The sequence below is a fragment of the Ursus maritimus genome, unplaced genomic scaffold (genome assembly GCF_017311325.1).
Source record: "Ursus maritimus isolate PB19 unplaced genomic scaffold, ASM1731132v1 scaffold_1, whole genome shotgun sequence".
In the NCBI taxonomy this organism is placed as follows: Eukaryota; Metazoa; Chordata; class Mammalia; order Carnivora; family Ursidae; genus Ursus; species Ursus maritimus.
Genome location: NW_024423343.1, coordinates 82,594,622 through 82,618,339, shown reverse-complemented (window position 1 = coordinate 82,618,339; position 23,718 = coordinate 82,594,622). Strand labels below are relative to the sequence as shown.

At 43.4% G+C, this 23,718-nt stretch overlaps 1 protein-coding gene across 6 annotated transcripts in view; it reads right to left on the bottom strand.

The window, feature by feature from the left end:
- ZEB2 (zinc finger E-box binding homeobox 2) overlaps window positions 1–14,106 on the bottom strand; it is a 133,638-nt gene extending 119,532 nt beyond the window's left edge. The window contains exons 1-2 of one of the 6 annotated variants that reach the window (XM_040645219.1): window positions 14,048–14,106; window positions 11,390–11,533 (exon numbers count right to left, since the gene is read on the bottom strand). In XM_040645219.1, coding sequence (XP_040501153.1) covers window positions 11,390–11,533; window positions 14,048–14,096 — 193 coding nt within the window. In that variant the 5' untranslated portion in view covers window positions 14,097–14,106. The other 5 variants (XM_040645222.1, XM_040645221.1, XM_040645220.1 and 2 more) reach the window with 5 other exon arrangements.
- Between the last annotated feature and the right edge of the window lie 9,612 nt (window positions 14,107–23,718).

The following is a 23,718-nucleotide window of genomic DNA, read 5'->3' as shown; positions in this document are numbered from 1 at the left end:
TTGGTAATATTGAAGGAATATGGTGGTGGGGGGGGCAATTTAAAAGCACAAAGCTTGTAATTTATCCTAAATAATACACTTAAAGTTGAGATTAATAGATGCAAGTAACTTTTGTAAGAATCATGTGGCACAGGGAACACTTCTTTTTTCTTTCAATAAATCCTCCTAAACAGGGGTCTACATTAATTCTTCACCTCTACTGTTTTCATTTGACTATATTTCATTTACAAGCTGTATGCTTATAGTGAAAGTCAGAGAGGAAAAGTCTCAGATCGGGGTTCTAGGGTGTATTTGTGTATGTGTGCATGTGGAATGTGTGCAAATTCCCATTAGCAGAGCAAAGGTGATGGGAAATCTTTAGAGGACAACCATTTTGCTTAGAGATTTTTCCCTTTTAATGGGTCTATTTATTATGAAAACACAGCTTACTGAGTTCTTTATATATAAACCTCACCTCTTAAAACTGAGAAATCTCATGATGTGAAACACTTCCATTGATGTGCTTTGTGTCTAAAATAGAAACTTAGGTACTTCCAAGAATAGGCAAATTGCAAAGTTTCTTTGATTACAGTTACTCAGATATACAAGACAACAGAAATACAATTTAAACTAAGAAACAGTGAAGTCTATATATTACATTATAGATCACTTGGGCACTGAATTCCTTGAAATAACACTCTGTTTAGGACAGAAAAAAAAATCTCAGATCTTAAATAGCATGATATCTTCCTCTGTTGATCTATTATTGATTGCTTATTTTTAGGAGGGAACTTGTCAGGAGTACCTTTCTTTCCTATTGTTGATTATAAAAAGAAATATGAAATGAAATAAAGAACAAAAAAATCACTATATAGTCATATTAACAACCTAACTATTGAAAAGGAATCCATTACATTTTTTTAAATGTAGAATATGTTTTGAATTTTTGTCATGGGAAATCATTAATGACAACGACCTGTTCTCAAAAGAATGCAGTCGTTTACCTCTATCACCTGAGATTATTTAAAAATATTTCCACCTTATGGTTGCGACTTAAAAACACACCTTCATGATAAAGTTAACTAAACTGGCCAGTTCTGCGTTTGTCATTTGCTTGAAAGAATATCTTCACTTAAGTGGGATTTAAAATCTTAACTTCAAAACGGTTGCGTTCAGAATTAAGTCTCCTCCAGTTTAAAGCAGAGTATGTGTGGGTTCAAGTTGAAGTAACACACGGCAACCCAGAAAAATGAAGAAAAACTAAAAACAGATTAGAAACAACAGAACATGAGGTTTAATCCCATAGATTATAGGAGAAATGGTCTGGAGACTTAATTTTATAGAAATGCTTTTTTTTTTTTTTTAAAAAGGAAAGGTAACTTAAATATGTACACTAACATTTCAATATTGTCTTTTAATTCTATCAATTACTTCAAATCTCATGCCCTCAACTCAGCTTACTAATAGACTTAAGTTTGTAAAAAAAAAAAATCATAATCATTATGACGATTACATTCCTCAATTGAAAAATGAAAGCAAAGTTCAATCAGATCCTTCTCAAAATATTTGCTCCCCTTATATCCCTTACGTGTCCCCGCTGCTTGCTCTCCCATAGTCTGGGTTTCGGAAGCCCACTATTAATTTCTAACCAAGACTGCAGCACCCACTGTAATGTACTTGGCTTTATTAGCTATCCTATGTTCCTGGGTCACAAGCACAGAATATCTGATGAAACATTGATCATCTTCCTCCTCTTTTCAGCTCCTCTAACTTTCCTGTCAGGAGCCTGAAAAAATATGCACAGTTACTGTTGCTGAGGGGAGACAAAGTTTAACTTCTGGGTTGGCAATTGGAGAATAATTCATGAGCAGATTTCTAGCAAATGATATGATTTGCTAAATTTTGGTCTTTGATTTATATTTATGTACTCCTGCTACTGTTAAGGTTTTGCCAACCTCAATTAGATCATGAATGAGATCATTTTAATTCAGCCCCCAAACTGTGACCTGACCATGGTCTGAAAGTGTTCAAAAAGTAATTTTAAGCCTCCCTTTGATTTGAAAAGGGATACTGCATGCTTGGTCGTTCATACAAATAACATAAAACTTAATTATTGGATGATTTGGCAGAGGACCTTCTTGCCAAACAACAGTCAATGCCAGCCACTGTGATGCTGGCGATGCCCGGGCCCCCGAGCACACAGCCCCCTGTATACAGCATTTGTTCATTGTGTCTCAGGGCAAGATGCTTTCAAATAGGATTCATGGATCTGGGAGGCAGGGTGCAACTCGAAGGGTGTACCATATTTATAACTCCAGTTAAAAAATGCTGTCTCACCTAGAAGGGAAGTAGATCTGCGCTGTCAAATCACCAGGAGGCTGTGACAAAGGGAGCTTGCAGCCTGACACACGGTGTAACAACATAGCAAACACCTTTAATCCTGTCATGTCTCATACCCTTTACTTTCTCACACATTTGTGGCTGCTTGAACGTTGACACCTACACTCTTTTTCGAAACTAAATAAGGCAATCTTATTTAAGCCCAAATGCAACACCTGTAAAGTTATTCTTGTGCCCGGCAAAAAATAACCATTAACTCCTTCCTCTTATAAATGCCTCTCTGCTTGCTTTGGCAAGTCTCAAGTTGGTAACAGTCGGCCTCGGGCCCTGACTCTGAGGTTCACATGACCTTCCAAGCTCTGAAAGATAGGCAACACTTCCCCCTTGAAAAGATGCGAGGGCTGTGATAATGTCACTGTCCCAACTGGCCTCTTACAGCTTTTTGAGCCGAAGCCCCTTTCTTCATCACAAACTTCTGGTGTCTTTTATAGTAAGGAAAGAGGCCCCAGCTGCTTTATTCCCTCTAGCTACCATGGTCTAATATTTTAAAAGCTGGAAATGAAAATAGCTTTTCTAAAGATATTTCCTGGAATTTTTAATGTGCTGCCTTGATTCCTTTTTTTTTTCTTGCCAATTATAAACCACCATTTGGAGGGCTTATGAGCAATGTAAGTCCACCTCATCTAATTAAACCACATTGTTTTAAAAGCTTGAACAGTTTTCATGTCTACAAGACTTGTCTGAATAATAAACTGCTAGAACCAGAATTCTGAGTGTCTTTGGAGAGCCAGGATTTTATCTGCTGAGTGCAAAGGGCCAGGCACTCAAAGAGTTAAAGAGTGTTCCCGCATTGCTGGGTAGGTTAATATCACAGCTGCCTGGTAAAGCATTATCCCGGTACCTCACTTAACAAAAGCCTCCTTTTGCAAACAGACTCCCACTTTCCCCCCAAGTGTCCAAAGGTGTTTACTGAAGTAAATCTGCCTAAATCCTTCATTGCTTGGGTCATGGGGGTGGATAGGAGGGGTGGAAGGTGTAGGGATAATCTCTTTTTGTAAATTCTGTAAATCTTCTGGGAAAAAGAAAAAAAAATTAGGAATCTGTGTCACATGCTCGTGTACAACTTCTAATATCTCCGCTAGTTTTGCTCTTATAAGTGAAATCCGCACAATGGCTATCAGAAAAGCCCCCATTTCCAATTATTCACTCTGCTGTGTGAAGCGATTGCACTTCTAAACTTGTGGTGTACGCGCGTGCGTGTGTGTGTGTGTGTGTGTGTGCGCGCGCGCGCGCGCACGCACGCGCATTATGTGCTTAATCTAATTGTTGAAAAACTGTTGGTATCTAAAAGCGGTTTCAGAAAGGGGGAAAAAAGACAAGACAGTTTAGGAGCAAGATAATGTAGCTGAAAAGTTGTCACGAGAGGTTTCTGCTCTTGCTGTGGTCTCATTCCGATACCATTAACTGCATGTTACTTTTGCATGTTGAAAATGGAGGCAAATAACACAGTAAAACCTGACAGGTCCGCCTGCGAGGGTTTAAACAGTTCCCAGTAAGAAGGAGCCCTTGAGGCATAAACTTTCTCTCTGAGGAGAACATGAATACCACCAACCCCTCCCTACAAATCTTGAAGCATCCAGTTTGAGATACAAAAAGGCTGTCATCTCACAAATGTTAAACATACTAAAAAAATCTGAAAAAAAAGTATGGAGAAGGTGTGAAAAACGTGGCACTTTACAGCCCTCAAAGCTTTTTAAAATAGAACAACTTTTCCCCCTAAAATTCTTTTCAGAGAATTTTTTTTTCCTTTTTGGCTCATTTGAGAGTTTCTTTCTTGGCTTTTTTCCCCTTTCATTTGAAAATATGAATTATCATAAAAAGTCAGGGGAAAAAATGGGAAAGTCTTTTCCAGTTTTCCTGAAGATTTATCAGTGTGTTCAGGCTGGTTGTAAGCACTTCTCCCTTTTTCTCTGGGCCAGACACCCATCACCAAAACCAGAGCAGGGCCTTGGGAGACTTATCCCTTCTCTCCTCCAGAGCAGTCTCCAGCTGCAGCAACCCCCCCCCCCACCCCGTCCCCCAAGTGCCCTCACCTCCCTGGTCTGATGGTAAACAATAAGTAAAGCCAAATAGTAGGCAGCACTCAAGAGTGGGAAGTCCACACACCTGACCCCAAGTCTAACAGGCTTCTGAGGGAGAATTTGATCCCTCTCTGACACTTTTTACCTCAAGTGTTGAGCGGGTGGCCATGAATAGTACAGACATGCCATCTTGTAACACTATATGCCTGTCAGGAGGGACAGGGCCTGGTCAAGCATCAACTATATAAGGCTGGTAACTAGGGAAAGCCCAACAAACAGCCACAAACACCTAAGTTATTTTACTCAGCTACTACCCTCTGCCTCTCTCCTCCTCTCCTCTCTCCTCTCTCCTCTCTCCTCTCTCCTCTCTCTCTCTCTCTCTCTCTTTCTTTTCATCTTGGCTTTCTGTGGCAGAATGCAAATGGAGCCTGCCGGCGGTGAAAGGGCTGAATTGTGATTAAGAAGAAGAAGAGCTCCTTTCTTTGTTCTCCCCTCAGGGGATGTTTACTGGGAGAGACACAGCGGATCAGATATGAAAGGCATTCAGGTCAGCATTGATGTGAGCGAAAGTGAAATCATACCTAAGGCATTCAAAAGACCGCCGTGTCAGGGGTTCAGCTAACGGTGCAGCTACTGTGCGTGTCTTCCCGGAGAGGCAAAAATCTTTTCACAGACTGGCGATTTTTTCTCCCTAATTTACTACAAAATTATAAAAGTTTCCCCACCCTATTTACCTCCTACCAGATGACACAAGAGTTAGTATTTTCTCTCCTTATGGACCACACGCGAAATTAGACGAACTTCTAATAACTGTATTACCTTAATGAACCAGCAAGGCACCATCTGAACTGTGAAATCTTTCTTTTTTAAGCAGATGTATTCATGTGTGATACATATATGCATAATATGTAGGGGAGAACTGAATGAAGAGAAGAGCCAAAAGCACACACATGGATGGCTTTTCCTCTCACTTTTCTCAGAGGAAACACAAGACAACACACACACATGCACGCATACACACATAGTATAAAAACAGTACAGAACACCTTAAAACGAAATTCTTTATTTACTTTGTAACTACTAGTTACACTTTTCCTGAGAGTTTTCACTCTGACAGGACTGTCACCCAAGATAAAAGTATTTGGCACATAGCTATTAAGGCAAAGACTTCCATAGAGTCTGCTGATTATTACTGCTTTCCTTTTAAAAAATGCTTGATGAAGAAATACTTGGATCTTACTTTTTAAAAGTTTACACTCCCCACAGCCCAAATAGTGATTCAATAGATTTTCCAAGTGGTAAGCTGATGCTGTTGGTATAAACAGAGCTATGTAAATATATACAAAATTCACAAATCACAGCAAACATACAAATAATAGGGAGGTGCCTAGATGTTTCAAGGCTTAAAAATGAAAATCACATTTCATCTTCTGACTGCTAAAGAAAGAAAAGAAATAGGGAGGGGGAATAGGGCTTTATTTATTGGTTTTAAATCATCCTTCCCTCTGCTCGGAATTATTTTTTTCAACCTTCACATCTTGGCTAAAAAGCACATTTGGGCTTATGTTAACATCTGCTTTTGTGGTGACATTTAATTCTGTATATTTTCAACTAGTGTTTCTGCATCACAGATTTTCCTCCTTTATCTCTTTGCTCTAAAAAGACAACCAAAGAGCAATCAAAAAGGTGTCTGACTTGGCCATTCAGACAATTGCCCCCTTGTGGGAATGCGGGAATGAATGGTACAGTGGACACCCCAGCACCATTGACGTTATAAACATGTAAATGAAACACATTAGGGCAGACAATCAATTGTCTGTGAGCATTGCAAACCTGCACTCCCTCTCTCTGTGACAGGCACAAAATAGTGTCTACCTTGGGAAGCCACGGTGCTGGAGAGGAAAAGGACAAAGAGTTCCCTTTCACACAGAAGAAAATGCACCTTAAAAGCCTTGGAAGAATGCAGATGACAAAAACTGTTGTAAGGAAAAGAATCTTCCACATCTTAGAATAAACGCAGCACTGCTAGAGAGCTAGCAACACCGTCCTTTCCTACCTTCAGGGTAGACATACATTTCTCCAAGGAAATATTCTTAAGACGGTATCAGGGTCTTTGATAACCTCTTGGAATTTTCTTTACTTTGAGCAAATTAAGCAAGCGAGAAAGGAAGCATCGGATGCATATGACATAGCCGTTTAGCAAGGAACTTTAATCTTGGCTTTATGCGTGTTTGGAAATAAATGCTTAAAGACGTGAATTTATTTTTATTTGGCAACAGAGTAACAATGTAAAGTTTAAAATCCTTAGCCCACCCTTACCCCTGGTGGAGCGTCACACTATGGATGCCAGCAGGCTCGTGGCTCTGCTACGACGGAAGGCATGTTCTACCCCAATGGACTTAGTTTTTCCAAACCGAAATAAAACAAATAGATCAGTCTAGATACATAGCCCCCAGTCTTGCGTGTGTGCAGCGTGACGAAACTTGCAGAAGATCTCCACAGAGAGAAAAGGATGGAGATGGATATCTTAGGAGCGCCCTCAGAACTGGTACCTGCCACACTGCCTCTGAGGGCTTTGAGAATCAGCAAAACAGGCTCCCTATCAACTCACCAACTTTATGAAGAAAGCTACTTGCAAAAGATTTCTCCACTTGCACAGATAACCAAGTCTGAAGCGACTGTAATCCGAAGGAAACTTCCCTGCCTCAGTGTGTACTAAGGGGCTCTGACTCCGGGCTGCCCCATCCCAACTTCACCTCTCAGAGAGGAGAGGCAGGAGCTACATCCTTAACAAGGGGCAGAATGCATTTCTTTCCCTTTTCATTTAAGCATCTCTGAAGCGGAAGCAACTTCTCTGTCCTCCGCTGCCTGCAAGCATCACCACCAGCGCCTCCACTCCCTTTAAGGAAGTGGTAAGGAGAGAGGGCTTATCTGAAAAAAGGATAATCATTTCTGCTCATCTGATTGTTTCTCCCCTAGGGTTCAAAGCCCTGAAAACACCCAACTTTATCCCTTTCCTTTACCACTGGAAATCAGAGACCAAAGGCGTTTGTAAAAATCTTCCCCACTTCCCCACACAATCCCCAACCCTTTAGCTGAAAGTTTGAAGAAAAACCAAATTTAACTTTTCTTTCTTTCCTCCATTTCCTTTCCCCCTCCTCTCCTACTTCAGTTTTCATTTAAAAGACAACTTCATTCCCTTTTCTGAAACAAGCAGTTTCCAGATTTGATTTTTGTTAACAACCTGCACGTCTGTGTGCGATTTTTCAGAGGCTGATGCTGGAAGGCAGTGGGCTGGGGAGGCTGGCCCATCTTCCCTGCTCCACAGGAGGCCGGAGGGAAGCAGGAGCATCCCCAGGAGCCGGAGCCGAATCAAGGGCTAAAGCAACAAACTTTGCAAGTTACAACCGGGCCCGCCAGTGGCAGGCAACAGCCGGGCATCTCCCGCTCCAAGTGCTCATTTCTGACTCCAAGGCTGTGTGGAGATAGTGGGGTATAATCAGGGGAATGGAAAAGGGGGGCTGGGTTTTCCCCCTCCTCTCCAGCTTCAGTGAAAGTGTTACAAAGTGAGTCAGGCGACTGAAGATCATCTGACTGAACTTTCTTGAAACCGACACACATTCTTGTCTGCCGGCAACTTGCTTTTTGCCTCCTTCCCCCTCACCCCTCTCCCCCTTTCCTCCTGCACATCTTACTTTCTGGGAAGAGATTTCATCCTTTCCATGTGGGGGAAAGGAGACTGTCAGCTCTGGATTAACTTGGCCCTGGCACTGTCTTTGCCAAGCATCTTGCTGGCCTGAGAATCTTGAAGGCTGGATTTTAGATTCTTGTTTCTCTCTTTGCACATTTATTTCCCTCAAACTGCCTCCTTCTCCTTTGCTTTTTAATAATTGTGTACAGCATCGTCTTCTAATCACATTCTTGACCAGCCTTTCAAACACACACATGCACACATGCACGCACACACAACTGCTTTACATGTTGTTTCTTCTTGTCGCCTTCACCTATATATACATTGTTGACTTCATTAAAATTATATAAAATGCCATTCTAGTTTCCTAGATGACCATTTTTTTTTCTTGCAGCTTCTTACTTCTGTGATTAGTATTGCCATTATTCCTTTCCAGGAATTTCTATATGATTTTGATAAGCATCATCATATTTAGTGTTATCAGCAAAGACACAAGCTCAAAAGTGACATCTTTTCCATGAATCCAGGAAAGAAGAAAAATCCACTCAGTTCAGATAAATCCTGGCAATCCCCAAAGGGAAAGGCATTGGATATGTGCTTGATGAGAAAGAAAATGAAAAGGGGGAAGAAAACTCTTCTACCTGCTTCTCAAAACCAGGGCATTGCTCAGTCAGATTAAACCCGAAGAAAAACACTGACAAGTAACCAATTCACAGCATGTTGTTTTTTTTTTTTAACAGATTATTTGGAAAAAGAGACAGGTAATAGTCAAAGTTAGAGGAGCTATAAGCAATGGACAGGCTTGCTGTTAATTGGGCAAGGTCTGAGGTAAATGCCTTAAAATGTGCAATTCAACTTTCCATTTCGGAGTGTTGAGGCTTCTCCCAAGTTAGTGGCTGGGCGGAGGGGAAATGGTTGCAGTGTCCATGGCTGAGCACCTCCCTGGCACTCTGTTTCACCTGCGAAGCCCCCAGCAGGCCTCCCTCTCAGCCAACCCCACCCCTCAGGGTTCCCAGGAAGCTTGGAGCCCTCTATTTCCCCAGACCTGGGCTCTGGCCTGACCTCACTGCCCGGGCCAGGCTGGTCATCAGTGGCAAAATCCCGAAGGGGGTGGGAGGAGGGAGGAAAGCAGAAACAAACATTCTAAATAGTCTCTTCTGCAAAAGAACACTTCTGGGAACCTTGCTTTATATCTCGTTCTCTTCTCTCTCTCTCTCTCTCAAAAAAATGACTGTTTAACATAAGAAAAAAAAAAGCCTCCTTGACACAAAGCTTTTGTTATCCAGTTGATCAGCACCGTGCTTTAGATACTTGTAAGAGGGGGAAAAAAGCCCCACAACAGACATTGATTTTAGAAAATCAATAACCAACATTTAATAAAAGGAACAGAGGAAACACAAGAGAGGAGAGGGGGACATTAGGTATAATTTTAGTGTCTACTAAATTACCCAGAGATGGGGAAGGGGAGGTCTCCTGTGTAAGGACCACCTTAAATAATGCCAGATACCAGAATGAAGAAAAAAATTAAATTAAGAGAGACAGACACACACAGAGAGAGAGAGAGAGAGAGAGAGAGAGAGAGGAGAGACAGACTTAAAAAGAGGCAGCCTCAACTGGATCTTGGGGAAGCAGCTCGGAATATATTATTGTACTTGTTTTTTTTTTTTGTAATACTAAGCCAAGCAAATAGATCAAAGGCAGCACAAAGGGAAAAGGCAGGATACGTAACGAACAGTTTCTGACCAAAATTCCTCTATCACTCCCCCATATGGCTCGACACCTCCACCACAACAAGCAAAAGATACACACACACACACACACACACACACACACACCCCACACACAACCTAGAGAGACAGAGACAGAGTGAAGCATCATTTGTCTCTAATCAAAATTCTCTCGTCTTTGTGTTTTCTCTCCCTCCAGCACCCCGCACTGCGCCCCCAGTCGCCCCCTCCCTGCGCCGCGCAGCTCCGGGGCAGGCCTGGGGCGCGCACAATTGTCCTCTCTAGAGGAAAGTTGCTCCAAGTGGGCCGGGCGGTCCCCGCGAGGTGCGGGCTGGGTTTGCGGGAGGCCGGAGGCCGGGCCGGCGCCGCGTCCCCACGTCCAGCTCAGGAGCGTCAACGCGGCCCCGTGCCGGGTGATCAAGCTGAGATCGAGGGGAGCGAGAAGTTTCCTTTCCCAGTCTGAGCTGGCGCTAGTTCGCTTGTTTGTTTTGGGGGGTTGGTTTTTCTTTTTAAACTCAGTACCCTCTGTCAGCTCCCCCCAGCACCCTCTCTGGTCCCCAGCTCTCTCCCCTCCCCCAGGCGCCTTCTGCGCTCTTGCCAATCACTTTTCTCTTTTATTCCCACGATTTTGTTCGGGGGTAACACCTAGGGGGGTCGATCTCTCTCTCTGTCTCTCTGTTTCTCTCTTTCCTTTCCTTCATCCCTTCTCTGCCTCTCTCCAAGATATACCTTATTAACAGTCACCCTTTTAATCTCCCACCTCTGGTCTGTGTGTCCCCCTCGCACCCCCATCTCCTTCCTCCTTCCTGACTCAGCTTGGATAACGGGCTCCTCCTGACCATGTAGAAACTGCCCAGAAAACTCTCCCTGCTCTCTTCGACCCCTCCAGTCCCCGGCGTGGGGCCAGAGCCCGCTGGAGAGGAGCCACCTACCCCCGAGCCCGCATGGACCCTGCCGGACCCCGCGCAGGGCCGGCCGAGTCCCTCCCACCCGAGCTCCGGGCGCGCCCGGCCGGGCCCCGCTGCCCGCGGACCGTTACTTGGCTTACGGAGAGGCGGCCGCGAGACTCCGGCAAGAAACTTTAAGCCTTGCGGAGGCACAGCCCCAGGCCCCCTCTCCCGCCCTCGCAGTTCCTCTGCCACCCCCGCCCCCGCCCCGGGATCCTGCAAGACCTGGCGCCCGGGCCCCCGCCCTGCCCTTGCCGGACACTCCCGCAGCCCGGCCGGGGACCCGGCGGACCGGGCGCTAGCGGAGAGAGAGGCGGAGGCAGCGGGAGGGTGGAGGCGGGGGCACAAGGGGGTGGCGGGGTGGGGGCGCGGGGCCCCCACCGGACCCCAGCGCTCGGAGCCTCCCCGGCGCCCCCCGCTCACTTTGCCCAGCACTTCCCCAACTCCCCGGGTCCAGTCGCCGCGCGCGCCGGGCTCCGGCGCCGGCCACGGAGAGAGGCTCGCCCGCGAGCCCTGGGCGCCGCCGCCGCCGCCGCCTCGGTTCCCTTTCCCTTTCCCCCTCCTTCTCCCTGGGTCTCGAGCCGCGGAGTGGCCCGGAAAAGTTTGGTTCGGGCCGCTTCTTACCGTTTTTCCTCCTGGGATTGGCTTGTTTGCGCCTCTTGCACCGGGGGCCATCCGCCATGATCGGCTGCTTCATTGATAAGAGCGGATCAGATGGCAGTTCGCATGGACTCGGCGCCCTGCTTCGGCAGCACGCAGGCTCGATCTAGCAACCAAACACAGCGACAATGTGGGCATCGCCCGCGCCCATTGAAACGCGCGCGGGCCGCCCAGGGGAGCCGGGCCAGGGCCCCGGCGAGCACCCATCCGCGCCCCCCAACGCCAAAGCGAAACTTCGGCGGCCCCCTCCCCGCCCCCTACCCCCAGCCTTGGCCCCGAGGCGCTTTGTGTTTGTTACTGTTTGGTGTGTTGCACCCGCGAGGGGATCAGAGAGACAAGAATTACATCTTCAAAATGAGTCATAACTCCTGACCGTATGAGGGAATGCACACGGCGGTACAGTAAGGCTGCTTGACTCAGGGCTAGGCGGACCCTTTCCTCGGAAAAGTCCTCAGCCCGGCTCGGGAACTTGGGGTGAGGCGAGGCTTTCTTTCACTCTCATCTTGTCTCACCCCACCCCCCCACAACCCCATTCCCCAGAGGAAACAAACAAACAAACAACGCGAAACAGCCCCCGGATGAAGCACACTCGGGCAAATTGATAATAGTAATTATAGGAAGCCCACTCGCCCCGCGCCCCCTCCCCTCCCCTTTTGGAGTTTATCGAGGCACTGTCTCTGCCTCCCCCCAGTCCCCCGCCCCCAAATTAAGATTTCCCGTTTCACGCCGAAATAAGAAGTATAATTATAAGCCTCTTTGGACACTGTCGCTTCCCACCCCCCCAACTCCCCCCCCCGGCACTTTGACAATATTTACTTAAGTATTTTCCCCCACCTCATTCACACACATGCTCCCCTACACTGGTTCCCTTAAATAGTTCCAGTAGAAAATTTTTTTTATCCCCTCAAGAAAAGAAAGAGAAAGTCCAACCGCTACGGCAATACTTTTAAGCTCTACTAAATGATCGTATCCTTCCTGGCTTCGAAACTTTTGTACCTAAAAATCGAGAGAGGCGCTGCATTTTTTCAGCTGAAACTGTCAAAACTTGGAGAAGGGGAACCTCGGAGGCAGGCAGGAGAGGAGAATCCCGAAACTCGGTGGAGGTTGGGAAGATGCTGTGCCTCGAGGATTAGTTTAAACAGGGGCTATAAAAGATGTAACAGATGCAAACTGTAACACAAGGGCCATTAACCCTTTCTCTGCCGAGCACACTCAGTCCCCACGCCCCGCACCTATTGTCTCCTGTGCTAGAAGCTTTGCAGAAAACCTGGAAAGTGAGTATCAGTTTCCACACATTTGCTGAGAGGGGTGGGGGGGGGGAGCAGAGAGAAGGGGAAGTGGATGATTTAGAAAGCACCTTGAATTTAACCTAGGCATAGTGGGTGACTTTTAAGTTTGACACGTTTTGTCATTTCTTGGCTCTCCTATTGATTGGAAATTGTTGGGAAAAATCCTGAAATAAGGAAATGGTCACACAAGTGTCTGGGATGAAACAGCTGGCCTGTCTGTATTCATGCTGAGACTTAAACACGATTGCATATAAATACATGTTTAATAAAGTAAGCTGCTAGTTTTATGAGCATGTGTGTGTGTGTGAGGGAGAGACAGGACATTTGTGCTGTAAACTTTATCTTTGCTCGTTATTTCTAACTCTGGAGTTAGTAATCTTGCCTTCATCATTATAGGGGAGCATGTAAAAATATATAAGTAGGTGGGAGATAAACACATTCATGTTAGCCGGGCTCATCACTGTTCCTGGGAACTCCTGCTATCTCTCGACTTTTCAGTGCCAAAGTATGGAATGGGATATGTGTGTGCATGTGTCTCCTGTGTAATCCATGTTAATACTATGCCATTTAAAATACAATTTCAAAAGTTACCCTTAATTTAAAACTCTGATATCCTGACAGCAGCTTTCTTCCCAGCTGTAGTGACCCCCAGACACACATACACACTTTGAACGACTAAGTTCCATGAGGACTTTCACTTCTTTATTTATCATCACAGAAGTGAGGTGTTACACATACATACACACACACAAAGAATAAAATAAAGAAATGAAACTCGCTAAGCAGACAAAAACAGGCAACTTTCTGCTTAGAAAACAGCCTTCTCCGGTGGGAGAGGATGCACTGCCATATCTAAGAGAAAGACTTGCCCCTGAATTTGGTAGGTTTGTATCAATCAAGTTTTGTAATTATTAACAGGTATTTGCCAAGTTTTAATTGCTGAATACAATGAATTGGGACTAGATGCAAAAATAGAGCAGAATTTCTCCCCTTGAAGAGTTTTCATTCCACCATGTAGTTCTCAATAAAACTTTTCCTAGGGTGGGTAGCAAAGGCACCTTTGGTTACCTGAATGGACAGGTAAAGGCAAATTATTTGGGGGAGGAAAAAGGAGAGAAAAGGAAGGAGAGAGAACAGGAGTGCCAGAGAAATCGAAGAAGTCACTCTTGGGAAAAGCTTGCCATAAAGGAGCTAAACCACCTGAAATTCCTGCCCACAGACACCTCTTCTCACTTCAGACTCACATCCCCACTTAAAAGGAGAAAAATCATAAAAGGAGGGTGGGGAACCATACAAAAAGGAATAAAAAGAGAGAAAAGGGAAAAAAACCTATGCGAAGTCTTGTTTGTAGTTTTGGCCAGAAATGGTGAGAAGAAAAGCATGAAAGCAAGGAAGTGTGGGGGAGAAAAAGGTGGAAGCGAAGAAACAGCTCCCGGAGCAACTGTACAAAACCTCGCCAAGAGTGTCGGGAGGCAGGACTCGTTCCTGCGGAGCAGGTTAGAACTGATCTCTTTCGGCCACTCCAGGAAACACAAACCTGGGGACGGACTGACGTGTTACGCCTCTTCTAATGACATTTTTTTCTTTTTCTTTTCTGTAGGAGAGAGAGGAGAGACCCTGAAACACGCGCCACCTATCTTTGTGGGGAGGATAATTGAAGCGCCCTGAGCGTGAGCATCATGTGAAAACGATCGCCAAGTTTCTCTCTGGGAAAGGATCTGGGATAGATTATACCTTGAAGTCTCCGCAAACGCTTTAGTGGAAGAAATGAAATTCCACCTCCCTCCCTTCCTCCTCTCTCCCTCTCGCCTCCCTCCCTCCCCTCCTTCTCCACGCCTCCGTCAAGCCTTTGGCATCATTATCCTCATCACTAAATCCTACAGAGTACAGGGCGGAAAACGGTGCACACCATTCACAGAACTGGAGAACTCTAAGGGGCGAAAGTTAAAGGGAAAGATCCCGGGTCCTCAATCCGGATCGCCTCTTCTTATACAGATATTTCTAATGACCAGATTTGAGATGCACATTAAGTTGTGTGGATTTCTCAGCACGTCTTCTGTAACTAAATTCTTTGCCCTTTTTCTTATTTTATTTTATTTTTATTTTTAGATGGCAGAGCCAGGGGAAAAAAAGCTGCATGTGAACTGCATCTTAGGGTGTGTGTGTTGGGGCGTGTGTATGATGAATTTCTGGATTGGATCCCAATACTAAAAAGTAGTTTGGCATTTTAAAAAAGGGTCTCTAAGTAAATTAACATAGAGCGCTGGGTTGACTGATCTCTGAATCTCTCTACATCTCACAGAGACCTCACTACAAAGTGAGGGAGTGTGTGTAGGAGGAAAAGGAGAAAGGCCATAGAGGAACTTAGCAGGGAAGGAAGAGCATGATATTAAACGGCATGGGGTCTAAGTTTTGGAGTATATATTTTTTTGATATTGCAATTAAAGTAAAATTAAAAAGAAAAGACTCCACCTTTGCTCTGAAGGGATTGGTTATGTAAATATGGAAGGGATTTCCTGGAGAATACAGCTTTCTACTGTATGGTTAATTAAATAATCACTCAAAAGCTTCCAACGTGACGCTTCTGTCGTAATCCAATCAGGTTACATAGGTCCTAAACAAGAAAGATATTTTCCACATCTGGAAGTCAGCAATTTAGCAAGTACTGCACATTATTAACCAATTCAGAGCCCACTTCCCAGGGGAATTTTTTTTGAAGTTTAAGTGTTCTTAACCAATGCTCTGCTGTTTTGTTAATCAAAAAGCTGGTTTACACTGCACGTAATTGGAACTAATATAGAAGTAAATAAAGACAGCCAAATTTGAGGATGCTGAGCACAGGCATTTATCGGAAAAGGAAGAGATCTCTTAGCCTCCAATGGTTCAGGCTCAATTTCTTAAAGAACTGTGAGACTTTTTTTTTTTTTTTTTTAAGAGTGAAAGTGCTTGAGAACCTCAGAGCACAAATAAACTTCCAGCCCCACAGCCTTTGGACTTCCTTGCAAAGGTAAAGGTGGAGGTGTCAAGAAGACTAAACAACCTCACGCCAGCTTTTCTGCTTTAATATGGTTAGTGTCACAGCCCCCTGTTTTCAGTCTGATGAAATCTGAAACAAATAATACCCTGATCCAACACTAGACTTTTACTTATATTAAGATAAACTGCTTTGAATTGTGCTTTGAATGTGTGCCTAAAGCAAGACTTTGAATGCAGGAGTCACTTGCAATTGCACTCAGAGGAGGGAAAAGCCACCACATGGGTTGCCACATCCATACTCCCAGAGGTGCATGTCTTTGAATTTTGTATATTGGCGGGCGGGGGGCGGGCAATAGCTATCCAGCATGACCACAGCCACTTCTTACTTTAAGATGCAAAAAAGTAAATTTTCACAGTTATTTACAGACTCACCTCTTTCCCAACTTGAATATTACAATGAGAATAGCTAGATAAATTAATCTTCTTCCCCACACCATTACAGATAATTTACCCATAGAAGAGGAGCATTCAAGATCATGAGTCTAAAAGTTAATTATAAAAAGAAAAACTAATGATTTCCAATATGGGTCAGACATATTTTAAATTTTATGTTTTACATTACTTTTGATAGTATATATTTATACTAACTATATGTATGACTTATCCGATTCCTCCTCTGAGATTAATCTCTATTGTTAATGTCCTTTTTTTCTTCCTGTTCCCACTTCCCCTCCTTTTTATTAAAAAAATGGAATCCAGCTTTCTCTACAAGTTTGATTTTCAGCTTCCCCACTTCCATTCCCATGGAAGAAGGATCCCATTGCTAGGAGTGATTCCAGGCAAGACCCCACTGCATTAACTCAGGTAGTCTTTGGGTGGTTACAGTCTCAGACAGACACTCCAGGCAAAACCTCAGGTCAAAGGATCCAAGGGAAGGGCTAACAAATCACTTGTCTTTATTATGTATATTAGTGTCAGGTTACTTACGAGCCGGCTGAGAGAGAGAGAGAGAGAGAGAGAGAGAGAGAGAGAGAGACTGAGAGACTCAAGTATTTCCATTAAAAACACCTAATCATCTGATTACTCTGGGCTCAGTAATTGTTGAAGTGGCAGGAGGCAGCCCCAACACTTAGGACTGGGAGTTCCGACTTTCAAGTATTTGATTTGGGGTAAAAAAGCAATCTTTCAGGTTCCCATGAAGGTGTATGTTTGAATGATGGCAAGGGAAGGGTCTCTGAGAAGGGTGAGCGCGCGCGTAGGTTGCCCCCCTCCCCTGTCTGGCACGCCCCTGGCACTCCCCTCCTCATTTGACCGAGAGTTCCCACCAACGCAGAGGCGGTGAGATCGGAGGAAGCCGTATATAAATTTGTTCCGAACACTCCCTTAGTCCGAAGGCCAGGTCGGGGACAATGGGGATCGTGGGATCAGCGGGATGCATGAACGCAGGGCGCAGGGAAAAGTCGAGAGAGGACTGGTGCTTTCGGCCCCTCACACAGCAAAACAAGTCCTGCAAATGGATCGCTCCTTCCCGATCTTTCTTCCCCATTAATAGTCCATTTAGAGATTAGCGCAGACGAAGGGGATTAAAACAACAGATACAAGTAAATGTGAAATAATACTGCAATCGACATCGGAGGGAGAAAAAAAATTCTTTAGGGTTTCTTTGAGTAAAATAAACTGCCTCCCTCAGGATTCCCTCCACCCAGGCAGGGTAAGAAGATGCACTTTTGTTTTCCAATTTCCTTCAGCCAGGATCTGGTGCCTGTCCCCCCATTCACCTCTCAGTCTGTCAATTTCCCCAACTTTCACAGCANAACACACAGGCTGTAGAAGGAATTCGAATTTGGCCCAGCTAATGAATTTTTTTTTTATAGCAAATTCTGTTTATTTTGTACCATGTGGAGAAAATAAAAAAAAGGAACCTATTCTCGTTTTGAAACGGAATTGATCTTTCATCTAGAGGAATTATTTCAACCCTGTGTTGTTACGCAGGAGGTGGGCAACTTCTTTTAGAGTTGCAAGCAAAGGGTGATAAGGGAGACCCATGGATTGGGGTGTGTGTGGAGGGGGTGGGGGGCGGCAGGGGTCCAAGCCAAGCCAAACGGTTTTCTCACGTGCAAACTTGCAATCCAATCCATTCGGAGTTGAGCCTAGGATAGGAGGGGAAAATCTATTTAAAAAAAAAAAAATCAGGAGCATCTCTCTGAGAAACCCTTTTAAACAAAATCAAAACAGGACCAGAGAACCTCAGACCGACCCTAACATCCCTGCCGTGAGGCCCGCGGGCTGTGGAATCACGCACGTCACCTGGCCCCAGCAGGGCGGCCAGCTGAGGGGTTCTTTTTATTTTATTTTCCTTTATTTTTTGAAGTTAAGGCTGAATCTCGGCTTCAGTGCTTTTGCCAACGTCTCCACTGACAGGAACCAGCAAACTTCAGGACTCAAATGAGCGTCTTAATTTATTGATGCAAAACAGGTCTGCTTGTCACCCCCAATTCTCGGCGCGCTCGGTCCCCCACGCCCCCAGCTTCGGTCCCTCCATTCGATCTCAGGGTAAGGCCCCGCCGCACAGGCGGAGGAGCACGTGGGGGGGGGGGTGTCGGTCCCCGCCCGCCCGTCCGCTCTCCCCAGACCTGAACCCGCCCGGGAACCCCGCGACCCCCGCCCCGCCGCCGGGTCAGCTGACCTGGGTCGCTAGCTAGCCTGCTCCCCGCCCGCCGCCCTGTTTCCGGTCCCCGGGGTCCGTGAGCTGCGCAAGGAGCGGGAGCGGCCGCAGCCGGGAGGTGATGCTGGGGGCTGATTACCATGAGAAAGGCTGTGCCTGGAAAAGCCTCCTCCACGCGACTGTCAATCTCTCCAAGGGAGGGGGGGCGGGGACGGAAAGGGGCCCTGTAGGAGTCACCAGAAAACTTGGAGTAAGTTGGATGCGACGCAGGCCCGAGGAGGTGGCTTTCGCCTCAAGTTGGAAGGCTGTGGCGTTAAGGGCGCGGACGCCAGCAGCCTCTCCAGGGAATTAAAAACCAAAAATCCTTCCTTACCTCCCTCCCTCTTGCCCTCCTGTCAGCCGTTCTTGCCCTTTATCCTTATTTTCTTGAAATTCTTTCCCAATTGCATTTCCTACATTCTCCTTTCTTTTTATCTGATTATCTTCCTTTTGCAATCTCTTGTTTTGTTTCTTAGCATCCTCTCTCTCGCTCTCGCTCTGATTCTTTTGTGCCTCCTTTATGTGTCCAGATTTATCATTTAGTTTTGAAAACACAGTGTTTAGTATGTAATTAATCTACCAGCAGGAGGTCAGGAACGCCTTAACTAAAATAACTCCCTGGGTCATCAGAGAGCAAGTTCACCAGGTGTCAGTGAAAAGTAAATCATAATCATAAATATAAATCAATATCTTAGTAATCAAATGGCTTCTTATTCTGAATCATATCAGCTTAAACTGATTTTTTTTAAAGATACAGTCTTCCTGGAAAAAAATAATAATACTTGATATAGGGAAATTGTGAAAAAAATTCTCATTTACAGTGATACTTTACCAGTACTTAACAGACTTTAGAAATTATGATAAGTAATTTAAAGAAACTTAAACTGTGCTTTATCTTTTAATATTTATTCAGAAAGCATAAAAAATTCCCAGAGCACCCTCCTCCCCACAAAGATTGATCTCTTCGGAGAGAAACATGTTTGTTTTGTACTTGCTAAACAAATTCACAACTTGAGTTGCTGGGTTGGTTTTTTGGCCAGGTTGCCCCATTACCTAGCAGGTGAGTGAACATGGGGCTACATATGTCATGAATGTGGCTATGTTTTTTGTTTTCCTTATTTTTTTGTCTTTCATTCACTTTGAGCACATTTGTGTTCACTTATTAAAATTCAGAGTTTGCACTTGTTTACAATTTGTTTACTTTGTTGCATTTTTAGAACTTGTTAGAAGTCAATTGAACATGTATATTAAGCTGCTTTTTAGGCCAAGAAAAATAAAGATGCATTAGAAAGATGCCTTTTATGCTTCATAATTATTAATTGACATTTTATGATGAATAATTAATCATTTGAATAATTTTGGTATCTCTGATCTGAACACATATTTGCATATCTAATGCTTGATTTTAACTGTCTTTTTTTTTAAAATCATTCTCTTAGGACAAAGAAACAAAGTAACATTTTAATGTAAATTTTCTCTTTAACATTTGTGTAAGTTTATTAAGTTGTAGTATTCTTTCTAGATATCTATAAAACTTCTTAACAATTTGTAAACCATTTATGTAGCAATCACATACAAATATGTGACAAAACTACGATTAATTAGGAAAAACAATACCCTGTGCAAAATCAATTCACTCTCCTCCCCAAACGCAGAGATATGCAGTAATTATGCACCATATTTTTCTTATTGGAATTTGATCTTGAAATTTTGGTTATGTCTATTTATACAGGTCAAAAGTGGAATATTGAGACAATTGACAAATAATAAAGACATGGTATTTAAGGTAATTTTACATTTTTTTAACTTACTAATATATAGGCTGATTTAAAGTTATTTAAAAACGATCATGTAAATATATCTCTGGAGTTTTTATGCCCCTGTGTCAGTCGAAGTCTGAGGTATCTATTTCTGTGCAGATTACTACCTGTATGATTACAGGCAACTTACTCTAAATTTGTTTCCTTATCAACAGTGTGGGTAAGCTAATAGTGTTCGTTCCACAGGGTTTTTACTGGGAATTAAATGAAGTAATACATGAAACGTCATTATAATGTAGCTTTATTGTTATAATGAAAAGTTGAAAATATAACACGGAACATGCAGCTCAATTGAAGACAGTATAAATTAATTTTGACTACTAAAAACAACTATTTAACTTTTAGTATCATTCATAATTTTTCTATTGAGAAATGAGTGCTGTGTCATTAAGTGAAGAAATAAAATGGAAAACATCATAAGATTTATGGCTGGTTTATGATTCTTTAGACCTGTTCAAGGGATGCATAGCCATAGATGTGAGAATAAATACAGTATTTCTTTATTATGTTAGTTCAGCAGTTAATTTATTGTATTCAAGATGGCCATAATTCGGTTATAAATATCAGACTTCTTTTAATCCAAGTGTATAAACTTGAAGTTTCTCATGTTGTTTAGTAACATACTGTCTTTGAGTGTAAGAGTTAAGTGTGCAAAAGCTCAGAAGCGGTCTTGAGTAAGAATTGTGAGAAAAAAAGGCAAATTTACAAATTTGGAGACCAGGAATTTGGCTGTCAGAGCATTATTTGCTGTAAGGCCATTCATAATGAACTGAACATTCCCTTTTGGAATTGTAGTTATCCTGGGATTGGTGCTAATTCCAAGTACCTATAGTGGGGGAGAAAATCAGTTTATTAAATGGAAAATGAAATCCCTAGTCTCTTAAACATCCACAAGGCCAGATTTTCTTTTTGATGCAAAAGCTGAAAAATCGATGCAAATGCTAAAGGGAAAAAACTATTGCAATTTTTAATCCCAATACTGATGGCTTTTTGTTGTTGTTGTTTCCTTTGACTTCTCAAAACACTCCAAGTGTCCCTCAATTGTTTCCTTTCTCAGAGGATTCATTCCATACTCCTTGTCAAAACCACCAAAAGGGCCATTTGGATATCAGCCTAGGGGCTCAGAGTGCCCTGTACCTTTTTCTTTTCCCCATTTTAAAGGGAAATGGGACCAGCAATTGTTTGTACCTACAGATTGTCTGGTGACCTGGAAATAACTTCATATCGCTTTGTGGTCTTCTTTAATAGTCCTCGTTCTGTTAAAAGGTCAATATTATAAACTTTGTACTCTACTCAGTTCTAATTTTGCACCATTCTAGGGGTGATTTTTGTTGTCAGAGTTGTTTCAGGTACTTAAATATAAAAACCTTCCTCTCAAAAATGTTCTTCTCCATGATAATCACAACTATGCAATAATAGTAGCTAAGAAAACAACAACAACAACAAACTGCTTCTCAAGGCCTGGCAGTTTTAGATGTGACCTAGAGAGAATGGATGACTTTCTCTAGAATTCAAGTGTCTGGTTTCTGTGTGGGCCTTTGAATCTGTCAGGGCCGCCTTCATGGCCAACACCGTGCGCATGGGCTATCCACGATCATCTCACCTTCACAGATATCGTTCTGAATCACTTGTGCCCACCCACTCTGCACACTCTATCATGATCCACTTCCAGTCTTCTGGATGATTGGGTTAGTACTTGTTTTTCCATGTATGGCTAATTTTGCCTTTTGGACCTAATACTTAGGCTCATTTCTCTAGTTACAATGTTGACTCAAGTCAAACGCTCAGGTCCCATGCTTTCTCTAGCTTTGTTGCCTATGGCTTCACAGGTCTGTTCAGGCTTCTCTCCAGGATCCGCCACTCGGGAAAAGCTCCCATGTATAGGTTCCTCTTGCTCACCCTGGCTCCAGTGTTGGGAGCAAGCACAGGACAAAGGAGTGTTGAAGATCATGATACAGGCATATCTGAGAATAGTTTTTATTTCTTATACAATTCTTTGATTGCTTGTTGACTGCAAACTGGACATCAGAGTATCTGACACTAGATTCTTCATATTCTCCTCAATGATAGCATATTACAATGGCAAAGATAGAGATTTTGGAATTAAATGAATTGGATTTGTTTCCCTGCTTTGTGTGTACTAATTGTATATTGAGGACAAGATATTAAACCCCTATGAGCCTCATTTTAAAAATGAGCAAAAGAAGGGCACGTGGCTGACTTAGGGGGTAGAACCTGTGACTCTTGATCTTGGGGTTGTTTGAACCCCACGTTGGGCATAGAGATTACTTAAAAAAAAAGAGCAAAAGAATACTTAGGTTTTAGTTGGTTGTGGTGAAAAAATATAACAATACATGTAAAATGTCTGATACAGGATACACATACCAATAAATAGGAATTCCTTCCCATGAATTACCTGAAAAATATATGAAGTTAAATTATTAAAAAGTAGAGTAGATGTAGCATGTGTTTTAGTTATTAATTCTATTATTTTAATTATTTTATTGTTATTTATTTTATGATTTTACTAGGAATTATTTAACTGGTTCTTTCATTATATAAACATTAATGCTTACTGATAACAAAGTTAGAAAAATAACATAGAGGGGTGCCCGAGTGGCTCAGTCAGTTAAGTATCTGAATGTTGATTTTCACTCAGATCGAGGTCTTGGGGTCAATGGGGTCGAGCCCCACGTCAGGCTCCACACTGGGCCTGGAGTCTCATTGGGATTCTCTCTCTCCCTCTCCCTCTGTCCCTCCCCATTGCTCATGTGCCTTCTTTCTCTCCAAATAAATAAATAAGATCTTAAAAAGAAAAAAAAAAAAAAGAACATGGAATTTTTCAATTTGTAGTAGAGAAAGTGGGGGGGTGGTTCATGATACCAAACATCATGATACTAGCCTCTAAGATGATATATTTCACATGTCCATCTATAATTGGACAAGGTATTTTCCCACATCGTTCTCCCTGTGTGACCTGGCAGGGGAGGAAGCAGTCTTGTAGCCACCTTAGCGTGGTCAGAAAGTGTCAAAGATCCTATTTGCTCAAGGTAAAATGGAGGTGGTCTTAACACTGTCCAAAGCTCTTTACCTACCTTTACCCAAACTTTAGAGCATCGAAGGAATTGTGGAGCGGGTAGAAGGAATAGAATAGCACTGAGAAAGTTTGCCTGCAGTATCTTCTTCCTATCCCTCAAGCTGAATGCTGAAACATCTACTTAAAAAAAAAATAAAAATAAAAAAGTAAGACTATGTATATAGCACAGACATTGCTTCACTCTCTTGCCTGCAAATTTGGGAGCAGGCCCTGGCATGATCTACTGTGTATGTGACTTTTCTACCCTATGCCCTAGAAAGGAGGGCGTCAGGGGAGGACTGGGCTGTGGACACAGGGAGCATATTGTTCCAATGGTCCTACTACAGTGCAAACCAGGCTTCTTTCTCTCTCTCTGGAACTAACTTTGCCACACACACACACACACACACACACACACACACACGCAC